This window comes from Electrona antarctica, assembly GCF_951216825.1.
Source record: "Electrona antarctica genome assembly, chromosome: 15".
Classification (NCBI taxonomy): domain Eukaryota; kingdom Metazoa; phylum Chordata; class Actinopteri; order Myctophiformes; family Myctophidae; genus Electrona; species Electrona antarctica.
The window spans coordinates 2455593-2471952 of record NC_136796.1 but is presented as its reverse complement, the minus strand read 5'-3'; the positions used below and the strand labels follow the sequence as shown (position 1 = coordinate 2471952).

Here is a 16360-nt window from a genome sequence, read left to right as displayed (position 1 = left end):
TATAAGTCCTTCAAAATAAGATATTTTGAATACTTGTAGTATTTTATTTCCTGGTTTTATTGTGAATACTTGTAAATGTATGTGAAGTTGTGTATGAGTGTATAATATATATTCTGTGAAAGTATGAAACAGCTGAGGTTGTGGAAAAAAAGGGGGGGGAAAGCAGTTGTAAGAAAAATGTATGCTTTTAATTCTGTGAAGTTGCCTAAACTGAAATAAAAACAAAGTTAAATAAATAAGATATTTCCCACCACCGAACATACAACGTAATCATGCGGTCATTTGCACGTAACAAAAGCTCTTACTCTGAAGTGTGAGGCGGAACTTATACAAGGTTTGTTTTTTTTCTTTTGTTTTTCTTCTTTCACAATTCACATCAAAACAAACATGGCGGCGCCCGTCAACAACATTAAGTCTAGTTGTTGGGACACTCCCGAGGTCTATAAACACCATGAACAACACAAGGTCTGCATTTCTAGACCCAAGTACCGAGAGGGGAGGAAAGACAGGGCGGTTAAGGTGAGAACTTTAGAATAAAATGACTAGTATTAATGGCCAAAACACAGTGATCTGAATCCCCCACCCACCCCTTTTCCCCCTCACTGTATATGTTTCTTTTCCCTTTTTACCTCCTCTATGATTATTTCCTGTTTTGACTATATATAGTTGTGTATATATTCGTACGTCTCTATTTGTTTTGATGAATTGAAAATGGTGGGCCCTCTTGTAAAAAAGTGTAATGCTTTATGGTGTCTGTCGTCCACCCACTTGTTGTATTGAGTTGTACTTGAAATGTACTGTAATTCTGCAAAACTGTTAATAAATCAATCAATCAAGTGTGGCAACTGGCAACACAACATGGCATTAACATGGTATACACTAAGCTTATGTCTCCATTAAAGTTATCTACTATTTTACAAATAAGTGAGAAATAATGGTGCCTTTTAGAAACGAATAATCTATAACATCTAAGTGAAATTACAGTGGAAGGCCTCCCAATAGGTTTATTTCTGTATAGTACCGTATGTTGCTACTATTGTGCAATGTCTTTGAATGCTGTGTGCCTGATAAAGATGGCTTGATGAAATAACATTCTTTAAAACACTGGTTCTTAATTAGCCCTGAAACAAATGACTGTTATAATAACCATTCTGAAGTTCTTAATGCTGCCTGTAATTATAGGGATGCTCCGATCAGGTTTTTTGGGACCGATCACCGATTGTTTTTCTCATGATTGGCCAATACCGATAGGTCCGATACTGATCTTGTGAAACTTTCTTGGGAAATTTTAATATTTCCAAAATGATTATATGTCAAAAGCCACGTGAAAACTGTCCCTGTGTGTGGGGAAGAAGGGGAGAATGTTTAGGCCTGTCACAAAAATGTAAAATTATATTATGCTCTATATCTGATTGACATTTATACCACTTAAAGCTGCTATAAGCAAAGTCAAAGTCGTACGATTAGTCACACACGTTACCGCAGTGAAATTTGTTCTCCGCATTTGACCCATCTCTTGGGCGGTGCGCCGCGCTCGGGAATCATTAGTTGATTTGACCCCCAATCCAACCCATTGATGCTAGCAGGGAGGCATTGGGTCCCATTTTTACAGTCTTTGGTATGACCCGGCCGGGGATCGAACCCACAACCTCCCAGTTTCAGGGCGGACACTCTAACCACAAGGCCACTGTCTGGCAATCATATGTCAACATTTTAATGACCTTTTTATTTTTTTGGTATTCAGACAGCCAGCAATGGGTAGAACGCTCCCAAAAAAATGTAGTCTCTGTGACACATCTAGGGGCCGCAATCTGCATTCAAAGATGTTCCTAGAAGCTTTGTCATTGGTCGATTTGACTGTCTGCTTCCTAATTGGTTAGTCACTGCGACCGGGTTTTTTTCGACCAATGACAAAGCTTCTAGGAACATCTTTGAATGCAGATTGCGGCCCCTAGATGTGCCACAGAGACTAAATTATTTTTAGTCCCTTCCTAACATTTTAGTCTAGTTCTTATTTGTTGACAAAATCGACAGTATATTTAGTCTTAGTTTTAGTCTTCATGGCTTAGTTTTTATTTAGTTTCCATTTAGTTTGTCAGTGAAAAAAAGGTAGTCAACGAACATTTTTCGTCTTAGTTTTAGTCGACGAAATCAACACTGCCGTCGGTGGTGGGGTGACCACCGCTCCGGTGGTGAGGTGACCATGCACCGCTCCGGTGGTGGGGTGGTGAGGTCACCACTGCTCAGGTGGTTAGGTGATCACCGCTCCGGTGGTGAGGTGACCACTGAAAAAAACGTTGAGCGGTGATGAGTAAAAAACAGAGAGAAGGGCGGTGGCGGTGGTTTGCTCTTCACCGCGGCTCAGTGACGTCATGTTGTAGTCTCACCACCTCACCACCGAAAATCCAGACTATGAATAACGTTTTATATCTCATGTCGTTGGTGGTCTGACTCTGCCCACCCACCCCAAGGTGTACACCATCAACCTGGAGTCACGCTACGTGATGGTGCAGGGGGTCCCGGCCATCGGCGTGATGGTGGAGCTGGTGGCGCTGTGCGCTCTGTACGGCGCCGTGGAAGAGTACCGTCCGCTGGACGAGTACCCCGCCGAGGAGTTCACCGAGGTCTACCTCGTCAAGTTCCAGAAACTCACCAGCGCCAGGTAACCCATTATATGTGACCAACTTTGACTGAGGGACTGCCATTGGACTTTTTAGAATTTTCGCGTTTTTCTGTCATGTGAAAGCAGGGAATCATAGCTTCAAATTAGCCGATCTACAAGCTCACAACGCGTCGCATTTGTGAGCTTGTATATCGGCTATTTTCAGCATGCAACCAAGTATAAAATTACTTATACTGGATCTCTTGTCCACTAGTCCCCTTCCTAGCATTTTAGTCTAGTTTTTAGCCGTTGACGAAATTGTCAATACATTTAGTTTTAGTCATCACAGCTTAGTTTTCATTTAGTTTCCATTTAGTTTTCGTCATTGAAAAAAAAGGTAGTCGACGAACATTTTCCGTCTTAGTCGACAAAAGCAACACTGGTGGGTGGTTACTGTGTTTCAGAGCAGCCAAACGGCGCATGGACGGGACCAGTTTCTACGGCGGAATTCTACACGTGTGCTACGTTCCCGAGCACGAGACGGCGGAGGACGCTCGCCTGAAGCTGCAGGACCGAAGGCGATATGTGAACAGGACTGCTCAGATGATAGGTGACTGCTCAACCACATGAACCCTAGGGCGATATGTGAACAGGACTGCTCAGATGATAGGTGACTGCTCAACCACATGAACCCTAGGGCGATATGTGAACAGGACTGCTCTGATGATAGCTGACTGCTCAACCACATGAACCCTAGGGCGATATGTGAACAGGACTGCTCAGGTGATAGGTGACTGCTCAACCACATGAACCCTAGGGCGATATGTGAACAGGACTGCTCAGGTGATAGGTGACTGCTCAACCACATGAACCCTAGGGCGATATGTGAACAGGACTGCTCAGGTGATAGGTGACTGCTCAACCACATGAACCCTAGGGCGATATGTGAACAGGACTGCTCGGGTGACTGCTCAACCACATGAACCCTAGGGCGATATGTGAACAGGACTGCTCAGATGATAGGTGACTGCTCAACCACATGAACCCTAGGGCGATATGTGAACAGGACTGCTCTGATGATAGCTGACTGCTCAACCACATGAACCCTAGGGCAGTGTTTCCCAAATTTTTTCATGTCAAGGACCCCCAAATTGACACTAATTAGCCCCGCGGACCCCCCATTTGAAAAGATATGCCAGGCATAAGAGAATATTTTTACGGCTAGCAGTGATTCGCAACCCGTTTAATTTCAAGGACCTTCAGTTTGACATGCATTAGTCTACGGACCCCCCATTTAATGGCATTTCTATCTCTGCGACCCCCCCAATTTATATTGTAAAACCAATGTTAATTTAACTCTGAGAGTGTACAAATGGAACCAAATGGACCTGTTAGGGTCCATTTGGTTCCATTTGTACACTCTCTGAGTTACAGCCCCATAAGGGTCCATTTGGTTCCAAACTATCATTTAACTGGGGACCCCCTGGAACTCCCTCAAGGACCCCTGGGGGTCCCCAAACCCCACTTTGGGAACCACTGCCCTAGGGCGTCCCTGTTCTGGGCCTGTCATGATAGGCAAACCTTCGGCTATTTTGGGCCGATTTTGGCTGTAGAGGAGGGGGTCCAAGTATAGACCCCTGGGGGATCCCTCTCAAATAAGTATATAGGGTTTCATTGGTTAAAACGCCAATGGGGTCATGAGTAAATTTAAAAACAACATTTCGTCTCCGTCTGTCGGCTGTAAATCTGGAGAGTAGCAGATCTACAATCTCAAAATGCGTCGATTTGCGCCCGTTTTGAGCTTGTAGATCTGGTACTGTCGATGCCTTTATGTGACACTGTAGTTATGATCAAGTACTGTAGTAGGGCATTGATTTCCTAAAATAAAAATACACACACACACACACACACACACACACACACACACACACACACACACACACACACACACACACACACACACACACACACACACACACACAAAGTTAGAATATGGAGATAGGTTTCTGCCCTTGCTAAATGTATGCTATGCTTGCTATTCATGAGTCACTGTCTGACTGGTGTCTCGTTTTGTTTACAAAGCAAAGGAAAAGAGAGAGCTGACAGAAGGGGACAAGGAGGCCACGGCATCGGACAACAAGACCACACCGTCACAGAGGACAACGTCCGCAGCAGCACACGACCGGAGCGACGACGACAACCGTGCGAGACGGAGTTCCAGCTCCGGCCGTTATGTAGATCCCAGCTCTCACGACAACGGTGCGAGACAGGGTTCGAGCTCAGGCCGTTTTGCAGACCGGAGCTCTGTCCGCAACAACGCAGGAGACAGTCGGACGTCGTCCAGCCATTATGCAGGAGGCTTCCCTCTGTTGCCTCTCCCACCTCGAGAAGAGTACCGCTACAGGCATAACGCAACAACAAACCCACACAGGGCCGTACCCACAGAGGACAATATGGGGACGTTGCATAACGCCGTCGTCATCGCCGCCGATCAAAAACAGCAGCCGACACAGAGCCCCGGCGTGGGTCGTAGTACGCCGGCAATCGGCGACGGAGGCCGCGGCGAAAGCAGGCCGACCCCAGAGAAAGCCCCGGCGGCGGCGGCGGTCAGTCTGGTACCGAGATTCGTACCGAGGACGACACACTTGGAGAACAGGAAACGTAAAATGGAAGAAGCAGCCAAGAAGAGCCACCTGTCGTCGTCGTGTGGTGTTACGGGAGGGGACAGCGAGGGGCCACTGGTCGGGCCGAAGCTGCCCGAACCCCCGAGGATGGACATGGAGGACACGTCGCTGAACACCACGGTCAGCCGCATCAGGAGCACCTTGCAACAGGTAGCCTTTTAGTGTCTGACGTTCTGAGCATTACTAGATAACACGGATCCAAGTAAAAATCCAGTATCTAGTAATGTCATGTGACGTACTGAAAATAGCCATCTACAAGCTTACTAGTCCCAGCAAGCCAAATTACGTCATGATAACATGATGACGTCCTCCGGTGACGCTCAGGACTAGGCCAGATCACAGCCCATATGGGGATGATCTTTACGTCATTTCCAGGACGTCTTCACCAGTTTAAATAATATAGCTTATTCTGGGCCAGATCTGACTAGTTATGATATGACTTAAGTTGATCTGGCCTCGATCGGACTCTCTGATTCATCCAGGGACGTCCGTCTTAGTGGGTAAAATTTATATTGGTTGAAATCAGGTGATATTCTGGGCCAGATCTGACTAGTCTTGGTTTGACTTGATCTCTGGCCCCAATCGAGACGTCACTGATTCGTCCAGGTCCTGACCGTGCTTGCTGGGGTGTTGATTTTGTCGACTAAAACGTTCGTCAACAAAAAAAAAAGTCTGTCACTGTTGAAAACCAAATAAAAGCTAAGCTACAGTATGATGACTAAAACTAAGACTAAGAAAATGTTACAGAGGAACTAGTGCAGAAGAGATCCAGTAGAACTAAACGACAAGTGATTTTATGTTTGGTTGTGCTCCGGTGTTGCGCTCTGAAAATAGCAGATCTACAAGCTTAAGAGCTTTTTATTGGCAGTGGCATTTGGCACCATCAAGGCCCGCCAAAATACATTTTCAGACATGCTTCGTGTGAACTTGATTGAAGATGACAACTCTTCTCTCATTGTTTTTCTTTTTTAGGTGGCGTCAGTTCCTGACATCAAGCCAGTGCCGAAAAAGATGAAACCACGTCGTCGGATCTGATAAAAAGGCTCGTTCAGGAGTGGACTCAGTGCTGGACATTTAAAAGACAACTTCAGTTGTAATGAAATCATGATCAACATTTGAAACTGTTCTTGTAGTCAAAATATTTTATTTACAAATGGGAGTGTGTCTTCACTTCAGAGGTATATATTTATATTATATACTGTCACTGAAAATAGAGGATTGTCTTCCAGTATGGAATGCGAGCTGCTCCCAATCTGCTCCCAATGCTGCCTTCAGAGCTGCTCCCAATGCTGCCTTCAGAGGTGTTTCTACTGAATATACAGCCGATTCGACTGTTATCTCTGCATTGGAACGGCGAAATCATCCGTTATCAGCACGTTTGAATGGTGCCAAAATGTTGATACTGGCATCCTCACCACATAGCCTGGTCAACGTGTCATTTTGGTGCATGGAACTAGGAGCTACTAATATATACTATTCTCTGCCTATCAGGACGTAACTCGGACGGCGCTGAGTCGGGTCTGGTGGCCTTCGCAACGCTCGGCACGGCGCCTCGCTCGGCTGGTGCCTCACGTAGCTCATGGCCACCAGACACGGCGCACCTCCGTCAGGACATCAGTGATAATGACAATGCTACAATCGCAGATAATGACATACTGAACAGTGAGGATGCCAGTATCAACATTTTGGCACCATTCAAACGTGCTGATAACGGATGATTTCGCCGATTATATACATGATACCAGTCGAATGGGGTGCAATATACTGTCGATGAAAATACACGATTGTCTTCACGTTTGGAATGCGAGCTGCTCAAATGCAAGTATATTCTGGAATAGAAAAAAAACAGAACAATGTAAGAATTATTGTCTTATTTCTTGTTGAATAAAATAATTCAGTTATTGGGTTTTTCAACATAGAGCCTTTAGTTTACTGTATGATGAGTTGATTACCTTGGCATCAGGGAGGCAGTTTCCGAACGCCTCCAGCAGCAGATTCTCCTCTCTCACCGCCTTGTCAAAGTCTGCATAAGACAGCCTGCTGTCGTGGTCGTGATCCTGTGAGAAACACAAATACAGAAAAAGGTTTTTTATGAAACATGAACAGACCCTTTCGGACCCACTGATTAGTGGTCTTGTAGATCTGCTATTTTCAATCAAATTAACATCTGAAGATTAGTACTTTAAGTACATTTTGATGCCGATACTTTTGTACTTTTACTCAAGTACATTTTCAATTCCGTACTTTTACTTGTAACGAAGTAGTTCTAAATTGCAGTATTGGTACTTTTACTTAAGTAAAACAATTGAGTACTTTTTCCACCACTCCTCGCCAGGCTGTTCTCCAGCATGTGAACTCACCATCTTCTTGAGCGTGATCTCCACCAGGTCCTTGATGCCCTCATCGGGGTCCTCCTCGGTGGGCTGTCTGATCAGGCTGTTCTTCAGCATGTGGAACATCTCCTCCCTGGAGATGTAGCCGTCTCCGTTCAAGTCGTACACCTGGAAGCAGTCTGACACACGCACGCACACACACACACAAATACCACACGTTATTAATCATGAAAAGAAAATCAGTTTTACTGGTGTGTATATGGTAGGGATGCCAGAAAGTGACCATCAGCCAAATCGAATAATCGACAGCTCTGCCGATTAATAATCGATTAATTGAACCCCCCCCCAAAAAAAACACTACTCTACAACTGCCTTCATTTCATCTGATTGTCTGCCTGGCAGGCACTTAACAAGCGATCGTTAACTGTGTCTGTTAGAGAGAGGGGCAGAGAAGAGTGGCTTTGCGCAACTTGATTTATACTTATATTCTCCACTCTGATGAAGGTACATGTTCGATATATCATGCAGCCTTACTTATTTTTTTTATTTTTTAGAGACTCCGACGATTAATCGGAAAATCGATTAATCGGCGGCATCCCTAGTATATGGCGCTTTTTCTAAGTACCCAAAGTTGCTTTGCATAAAGGAAAGGAAGGAGGCAACTTTAAAACAAAAACAAAAACAAAGAAAAACATGGGCCAGATTAAAATGGAGAAAATGTTAAGGATTGGTTGGGGAGACAACCTAGCTAAACCGCAACTCCCAGTTGGTTATATTACGGTTAAAAAAAGATGTTTTTTGTTAAAGGCTTACAATTAGGAGTATGAATCGGCCCTTAGAGTTGCAGTGCCTCATGTATAAATAGATAGTTGTACGCCAGACAGTGTCACGCACTGAAAACAGCTGATCTACAAGCTCACAACACGCTGCAGCTCGCCACGAGGTGAGCTTGTAGATCAGCGATTTATCGACTTTAACTTTTAGGGTATAAAAACTGCTTAAAATTGCTGTCCCGCGTGCGTGCCTGTGTGTGAGAGAGACAGAGAGAGAGAGAATTAAAGTAGGCGGGTGCCTTGATAAGTAAGATTAGGTTCATTACATTTTATTTTTTCATCCAACGTCCCACGCAGAAAGATGGACAGTCCTTCGATCCACTCCTTGGCACTGACAAAGCCGTCATTGTTCTTATCGAATGCGTGGAAGACTGGGAGGCAGAATAATGATAAAAACAAATTGTATTCATTAACAGTTGAGCTGTCATTTTCACATCTTCAGTGTCGGGCAGTACCTTGTACTTAATTTATTTTCTTAAAGGACCACTTCACCACTTTTCAACCTATGTTCATATAATTGGTCCTCACTAATAATCATGATAAAATGCTACCATTTTTTTCTACTCCGACTGTGTCTCATAGGAGGGCTGTGGGCAGTTCAGAAACCCGTCCACCAGTGACATCATCGATGGTGAATCCAAGCTAATAGAAACTGCAGGCTTTCTAGTCCTGAAAAGTTGCAATGCAAAAATGGAAGCCATCGTTAAACTTGTTAGAAAAAAAAAATCTGCCTAACGATGATGTCACTGGTGGACAGGTTTCTAAACTGCCCACAGCCCTCCTATGAGACACAGACTGAGTAGAAAAAAATTGTACCATTTTATCATGATTATTAGTGAGGACATATTATATGAAGATAGGTTGAAAAGTGGTGTAGTGGTCCTTTAATGTATCAGAAATAACAGATGTACAAGCTCACATCATGTCGCATGTTTGAAACTGCCTATAGTGATATGCCCAAAATTGAGACGCAAGGATGAAAGTTGTTACAAGCTTTTATACATATATTGTTTTTTTCTACAATTTTTATCCCACCATTTTGTAACCCATTTTTCACCCCTGTGTCAATTATCTAATGTGATCCTGGGCTCTACACACCCTCCGCCAACCTAGTCCCCATATATGGGGGACATGGGGAGAGCAACGGACTTGAACTCATGCTTCCTTCATGCCTGAGTGTCCAAGTTGCTCCTTTACACCTGACAGGGGGGAGTTTCCCTGGTTGGACGTAGCGCGTGGAAGGAACACGTTATTCCAACCAGTTCCTTTCCCCTCCATCAGGCGCCCCGGCTGGCCAGGGGGAGGCAGTTTAGAGACCAGGATTACTGCATGTTTTTTGTGAGGGTACCTACCCTAGGGGACACGGGGAGAACATGTGAGTGTACCTACCCTAGGGGACACGGGGAGAACATGTGAGGGTACCTACCCTAGGGGACACAGGGAGAACATGTGAGTGTACCTACCCTAGGGGACACGGGGAGAACATGTGAGTGTACCTACCCTAGGGGACACGGGGAGAACATGTGAGTGTACCTACCCTAGGGGACACAGGGAGAACATGTGAGTGTACCTACCCTAGGGGACACGGGGAGAACATGTGAGTGTACCTACCCTAGGGGACACGGGGAGAACATGCAAACTCCACACAGAAAGGCCCTTTCGCCAACCCCGCCTTCGGGTATGGGCACTGATGACGCGGAGGAGGAAACACGCCGCCAGCACCCACAGCGTCCCGAATATGCTTTTATACATATTGAACCAATGAAAAGCAGAACCTCTCTGTCGGGTGAAATCCTTATGTTACTTTTCAGGATCAAAAGTATCTAAGGATCTAATTCAAAAATGGCAAAACGCTGTAGTAGGACATAAATTAATTTACAAACAAAAACGCAATATGTAGAGATAAGAAGCGATAAAACAATTTATTTTGACAAAATAACTACATTGGATCTACTGGAAGAAATGTTCATTCATACAAATATTAGTTTTGGACATACAAGGATTCTGCCCAACAGCGACAACACTCTAAATCAGTTTAAAGACGGGACAACAGAACAGACAGCGTACTGTACCTCTGTCCATGATCATGACGGGACAACAGAACAGACGGGACAACAGATCATGACGGGACAACAGAACAGACAGCGTACTGTACCTCTGTCCATGATCATGTCGTCGGTCATTTGGAAGGTGTTGTGCAGGATGTTTCTGAACTTCCCTCTGTCCAGGCCGTGGACCGTCCTGCCAGACACACTGGGATGATCTCCCACCAGTCCATTGAACTGCCTGATGAGACCCTCTGCCTCTGTCTTATTGACTGCATTACACAGACACACAGACACAGACACACACACACACACACACACACACACAACTAGAGATGTAGACCAGTGGTTCCCAAACCTTTTCATTTCAAGGACCCCCAAAATGTTCAGTCAATCAATAGATCAATCAGTCCAACTGGCCCCTGTAAAATCTGAATCCCCACCCACCCAATTTCCCCCTCACTGTATATGTGTTTTCCCTCCTATGATGATTTCCTGTTTTTTGGCTATATAGAAGTGTATATTCTAGTCTCCAAATGTTTTGATGAATTGAAAATCGTGGGCCCTGTGTAAGTGTAATGCTTTATGCAACTCACAGTAAACTGTTTTTGTATTGAGTTGTACACTTGAAATGTATTGTATTTCTGCAAACTGTCAATAAATACTTAAATCAATCAATCAATCCACTATAAAAGCGGGCGGAGGAACGTCGGCCGAAAAGATAAAAACAATTCATCTTTTGGGCGACGTCGCCCGGCGATAGTAGGCGATTGGGCGATAGCCAATGAAATTCAAGCGACGCTCGCCGTTGGTTTCTAGGCTACTAGTGCGTTTTTCTAATCTCCTGCGTTAGCCCAAACATTTTAGACTCGTAGAGGTTTTTTTCGATTCTGACGAATCTCTCTACGAGAGTCTAAAAGGGATAGTCCCTTAAAAAAACGTCGCGTGTTTACGTTTGTGCCTCAAAATCACTCTTACCTTTTGTACAGATGCAAAATCTAAAATCTAAATCGTTTTGCCCCACATGTCCGGCGGGTGTTCGGCAAACAATTACACCCCGAGGGACCGTAGTTTTCAATCAAAAAAATATTTTAATCCACTCCGTCCATACTCCTCCATTGTAAATGCGCAACAGAACATTGGCCGCGCCCCTAGCGGCCAGGGTTCTGTTGCGCATTTACAATGGAGAGTAAACCAAGATGGCCGCCAGATTCCGAGACAGAGTATGGACAGAGTGGATTAAAATATTTGTTTTATTGAAAACTACGGTCCCTCGGGGTGTAATTGTTTGCCGAACACCCGCCGGACATGTGGGGAAAAACGATTTAGACTTTTTTTTAAGGGACTATCCCTTTTAGACTCTCGTAGAGAGATTCGTCAGAATCGAAAAAAACCTCTACGAGAGTCTAAATGTTTGGGCTACTCCTGCGTATATCTGAAGACTTTAAAAAACAAAGGTCAAATGATGCAATACTCACATGTTCCAAATCGAGCGGGGTGGGCCTTGGTGCACGTGCTGTTGGCTGTATAATGTATAATGATATATAATGATGCAATACTCACATGTTCCAAATCGAGCGGGGTGGGCCTTGGTGCACGTGCTGTTGGCCTGTTGCCTGCATACATATAGGCTACACATACATCTTGTTCACAAAATGTGAAGAGGACATATAATAATGAACATAATTAATCCATTGAGACCTGGAACGCATCCATGTCACGTTAGCGTTTAACCACATTAACCATTAACCCATTTTGGGCGGGAACCCCTTTTGGTGTTTTAAACATAGTTATAATTTAGCTATTGAAAAATAGCAGATCTACAAGCTTGTAGATCTGCTATTTTTGAAAAATCGTTAAAATGTGCCTCAAATCTTTCCGAAAATTGTCATGATTTAGAAAACGTATTTTTTTAAATTTCGACGTCAGGCCTGAATGGGTTAACACAGGTGACTAAATAAGTGGTTAATACTCAGCTGTCCATCGGGTTGCCATTTCTTAAAATGAATAGAGGTCAACCTAGAGCTGTGTGGAACTCCATATAGAGGTCAACCTAGAGCTGTGTGGAACTCCATATAGAGGTCAACCTAGAGCTGTGTGGAACTCCATATAGAGGTCAACCTAGAGCTGTGTGGAACTCCATATAGAGGTCAACCTAGAGCTGTGTGGAACTCCATATAGAGGTCAACCTAGAGCTGTGTGGAACTCCATATTAAAATGAATAGAGGTCAACCTAGAGCTGTGTGGAACTCCATATTTGGTAAAGAGTGACATATATTTTATACACACACATTTAGACTTTTTTTTAAGGGACTATCCCTTTTAGACTCTCGTAGAGAGATTCGTCAGAATCGAAAAAAACCTCTACGAGAGTCTAAATGTTTGGGCTACTCCTGCGTATATCTGAAGACTTTAAAAAACAAAGGTCAAATGATGCAATACTCACAGTGCTTCACTTGTTTCGACAGCCTTTCGGCGAGGTTCTGGATCAACTTTCTGTTCATAGCAGACATTTCTTTCATTTTACGTCCGTGCTGCAGCAGCTGAACTCTGCTGTGCTAAACTCTAGTCTGCACTCACTTGTTGACATGCAATCACCATAGCAACAACGTCGTCCTAGTCCTATATGCTACGTTAGGGACGTCGCATACATTTCTGCCCACCAGAGGGCGCTGAATACACAAAAACACCAGACAGACACCCCCAAAAGAAAAGCAACATGATTAAACTACTGCATATATTCACAGTTGCAATGTAAACAGCCCAGGGGCCCTTTCCACGAAACTTGGATTAGAGATTAAACCGGGATTTAACAGATATCCTGGTTTAATATATCCTGGATCAGCGATTAACCGGTTTCATGAAAGCTGGTTAATCTTGCCAGATTAATTTAACCAGTTAACCTGGATATGTTGAGGCTTGATTCGGTTTCATGAAAGTGATGCTACATTAGTTACCATGGAAACTAATGCTTTGGATTTAGCCTGCTCCGGATTGATTGATTGATTGATTGATTGAAGAATTTATTAACAGTTTGCAGAATTACAGTACATTTCAAGCACAAACTCAATACAAAGGCTGTTAACTGTGAGTGGACGACCCAATTAAGCATTACACTTGTTTCCAATAGGGTCCACCATGTTCAAATCATCAAAACATTTAGAGACGTACAAATAGACACTTCTATAGACAGAACAGGAATTCATCATAAAGGAGGTAAAAAGGGAAAAGAAACATATACAGTGACCAGGCTAACAGCCAGGTTTAACCTAATCCTGATGTCTTTACTGTTCATTAAGGCAGTCAATCTGATCACAAACCAAAGACTTTTGCCACACTTATTATGGGTTTATGTTGCCTTGTTTGATTCGGTCTGCATTAAAGGACTTATTTTAGCACTATATACCAAATCAAAGAACCAAACTATATAGGCTGCACAACCTCATCATGACAGTTTGTGAGCTTGTAGATCAGCTGCTTTTGGTGAATGTTCCTGTTTGCTGTGGTGCAAGTGGTAAAGAAAAAATATATTATAAAAAAATATATATTTTCTTTGTAAAGGTGAAAACATTACTATATATTACCATTACTCATTGTTTTACAACATATTACCATTGTAACATTTCACCCACTATTGTACCCATGACCCACGGTTCACCAGTCTGGCCCCTGTCTGGGCAACAACCCCCTTCCCCAAAGGTAGCTCCCTCAGAGGAGGGAGTTATGGCCAAATATCACGATGCTACAATATCATTATGCTTACAATATTAAGAATTCTATTACATTTATTTATTATGACGATTTCATTATGAAGTTTTAAGTTAAGAGTCGTGGTAAAATGTAGACTATATTTTTGGGGTAGTTAATCATTCAGTCTATCCACTATTGAGAGTGTTTTCTCTCTTTAATTACAGCAGCAGTATTTATTTTAGAAGCTTAAGTCCTTGTATCAGTAAGTCTGGAATAGACGTGTTGTCATTATTGTCACTGTGTACGTGTCTGTCACTGTGTACGTGTCTGTCACCGTGTACGTGTCTGTCACCGTGTACGTGTCTGTCACCGTGTACGTGTCTGTCACTGTGTACGTGTCTGTCACTGTGTACGTGTCTGTCAACTCGGCTAGCTGAGTTTGCCGAGGGGCGGTGGTGTTGCTGTGCCCCTCCAGTAACACAAGCGCGTATTTGCATTGTTTCATCTGACCGATGAAACAATGCAATGTTACTAGACATGGCTATGCCACCAGACGGGCTATTGGTCGTCACTTTACTCCACCTTTAATACCTAGAACAAATGCAATAGAGCAGGAACACATTGGAATGAGCTCCCGCCACCAGTGGCGTGCACAGACATTTAGAGGGGCAGGTGCTCAAGTGAAAAAAAGGGCACCTTGTGCAGCGAGTGGAACCGGCCGGTTGCCATAATAGTGTGAGATTATTATTATTTTATTTTTTTCAAAAGGGCACATTGCCAAAAGGGCAGGGGGTGCTCTAGCACCCCTAGTGTCTATCTGTGCACGCCACTGCCCGCCACATATAATAAACATAGAGAATAAATCAAGCTTTAAAAATAAATGGAAAGCACCAGTGATTAGCAGAGAACTCATGTTTAGATAGCTTGTTGAGTGTTTGATTTCAATTATTAGTAAGAGGATATACAATGTTTAGTTTGTAAATGTGTTGTAATGTAATATATTTTCTAGAATGCATGAAGACTGAAATCTTCAATTCATTTTGTTTTGTTTTGTTTTTAACTATGTAATGGCAGAATTATACATTGTATTATGTGTATTATGTTTGAATTTGATTGTATGAGTTTATTTGGACCCCAGGAAGCGTAGTCTTCACTGTAGTGAGGACTAATGGGGATCCGTAATGAACAATAAACAATAATAAAATAAGATCTGGTTGCAAAAGGGGTGAAGTGTCCCTTTAAAGGTATATTCAGTGATTTTACTTAATTCAAATATCACTTTTTTTCTGGATAATCCTCCCTACTATAGAGTGTGCTGACCATATAAGGAGTTCCTCCCTGTCCCCAGTGAGCCCCTGGGGTAAAAAAACCCTAGTTTCAGTTTTGGTGGCGGGTGGCAAAGCCTTCATCCAATCAGGATGAGAGGGGCCTTCCTCCAATCATGATCGACTGGGGTGCACATGCTGTTGGCCTGTTGCACTTCCCCCCACTGTAGAGCGTGCATGTGCACATTTTGTTACCGGGGAGGACTGGGTGGTTTTCCAAATCACCCAAATCACTGAATGCTCCTTTAACGCTAAAGACCTTCGAGCCTCACAGGCTGCACAGCCTGTCATCCTCAGGAAAAAAATCACACCCGTGTGAAGTGAGGGGCGCTCTTATCATTATACATCATCATACATCATCTCATGAACAACTGAAGTTACCTCATCTTTGGCGGACATTTGACCTAATTTCTCCTTTCATTGTCAATGGCAAAATATGAGACGTGTGGGGACTAAAGGAGGGGCTAGCGGAGCTTAAAAATCACACCCGTGTGAAGTGAGTGGTGCAACTCCGTGTGGGGGTTCCGGGGGGGTGGGGGGCGTTCCAAATCGAGCGGGGTGGGCCTTGGTGCACGTGCTGTTGGCCTGTTGCCTGCATACATATAGGCTACACATACATCTTGTTCACAAAATGTGAAGAGGACATATAATAATGAACATAATTAATCCATTGAGACCTGGAACGCATCCATGTCACGTTAGCGTTTAACCACATTAACCATTAACCCATTTTGGGCGGGAACCCCTTTTGGTGTTTTAAACATAGTTATAATTTAGCTATTGAAAAATAGCAGATCTACAAGCTTGTAGATCTGCTATTTTTGAAAAATCGTTAAAATGTGCCTCAA

General features: G+C 43.6%; 2 protein-coding genes across 2 annotated transcripts; one reads left to right on the top strand and one right to left on the bottom strand.

Annotated features, from left to right (window-relative positions):
• Nucleotides 1-376: 376 nt before the first annotated feature.
• On the top strand, nucleotides 377-7190 carry rbm48 (RNA binding motif protein 48). The gene is made up of 5 exons (XM_079523152.1): nucleotides 377-519; nucleotides 2472-2662; nucleotides 3067-3212; nucleotides 4685-5436; nucleotides 6259-7190. The coding sequence occupies exons 1-5, from the start codon at nucleotides 388-390 to the stop codon at nucleotides 6319-6321; spliced, it is 1284 nt and encodes a 427-aa protein (XP_079379278.1). The 5' UTR covers nucleotides 377-387; the 3' UTR covers nucleotides 6322-7190.
• clxn (calaxin) lies at nucleotides 6978-13019 on the bottom strand (the record flags this gene model as incomplete). The annotated part of the gene is made up of 6 exons (XM_079523154.1): nucleotides 6978-7115; nucleotides 7239-7343; nucleotides 7647-7798; nucleotides 8719-8823; nucleotides 10608-10769; nucleotides 12944-13019. 6 exons carry the CDS (start codon nucleotides 13017-13019, stop codon nucleotides 7077-7079), a joined length of 639 nt encoding a protein of 212 aa, XP_079379280.1. The 3' UTR covers nucleotides 6978-7076.
• Between the last annotated feature and the right edge of the window lie 3341 nt (nucleotides 13020-16360).

Coding starts and splice junctions, on each gene's coding strand:
- rbm48 (XM_079523152.1), top strand. CDS start 388: ATGGCGGCGCCCGTCAACAACATTAAGTCTAGTTGTTGGGACACTCCC. Junction 520..2,471: donor GGAAAGACAGGGCGGTTAAG/GTGAGAACTTTA, acceptor ACCCACCCCAAG/GTGTACACCATCAACCTGGA. Junction 3,213..4,684: donor CAGGACTGCTCAGATGATAG/GTGACTGCTCAA, acceptor TTGTTTACAAAG/CAAAGGAAAAGAGAGAGCTG.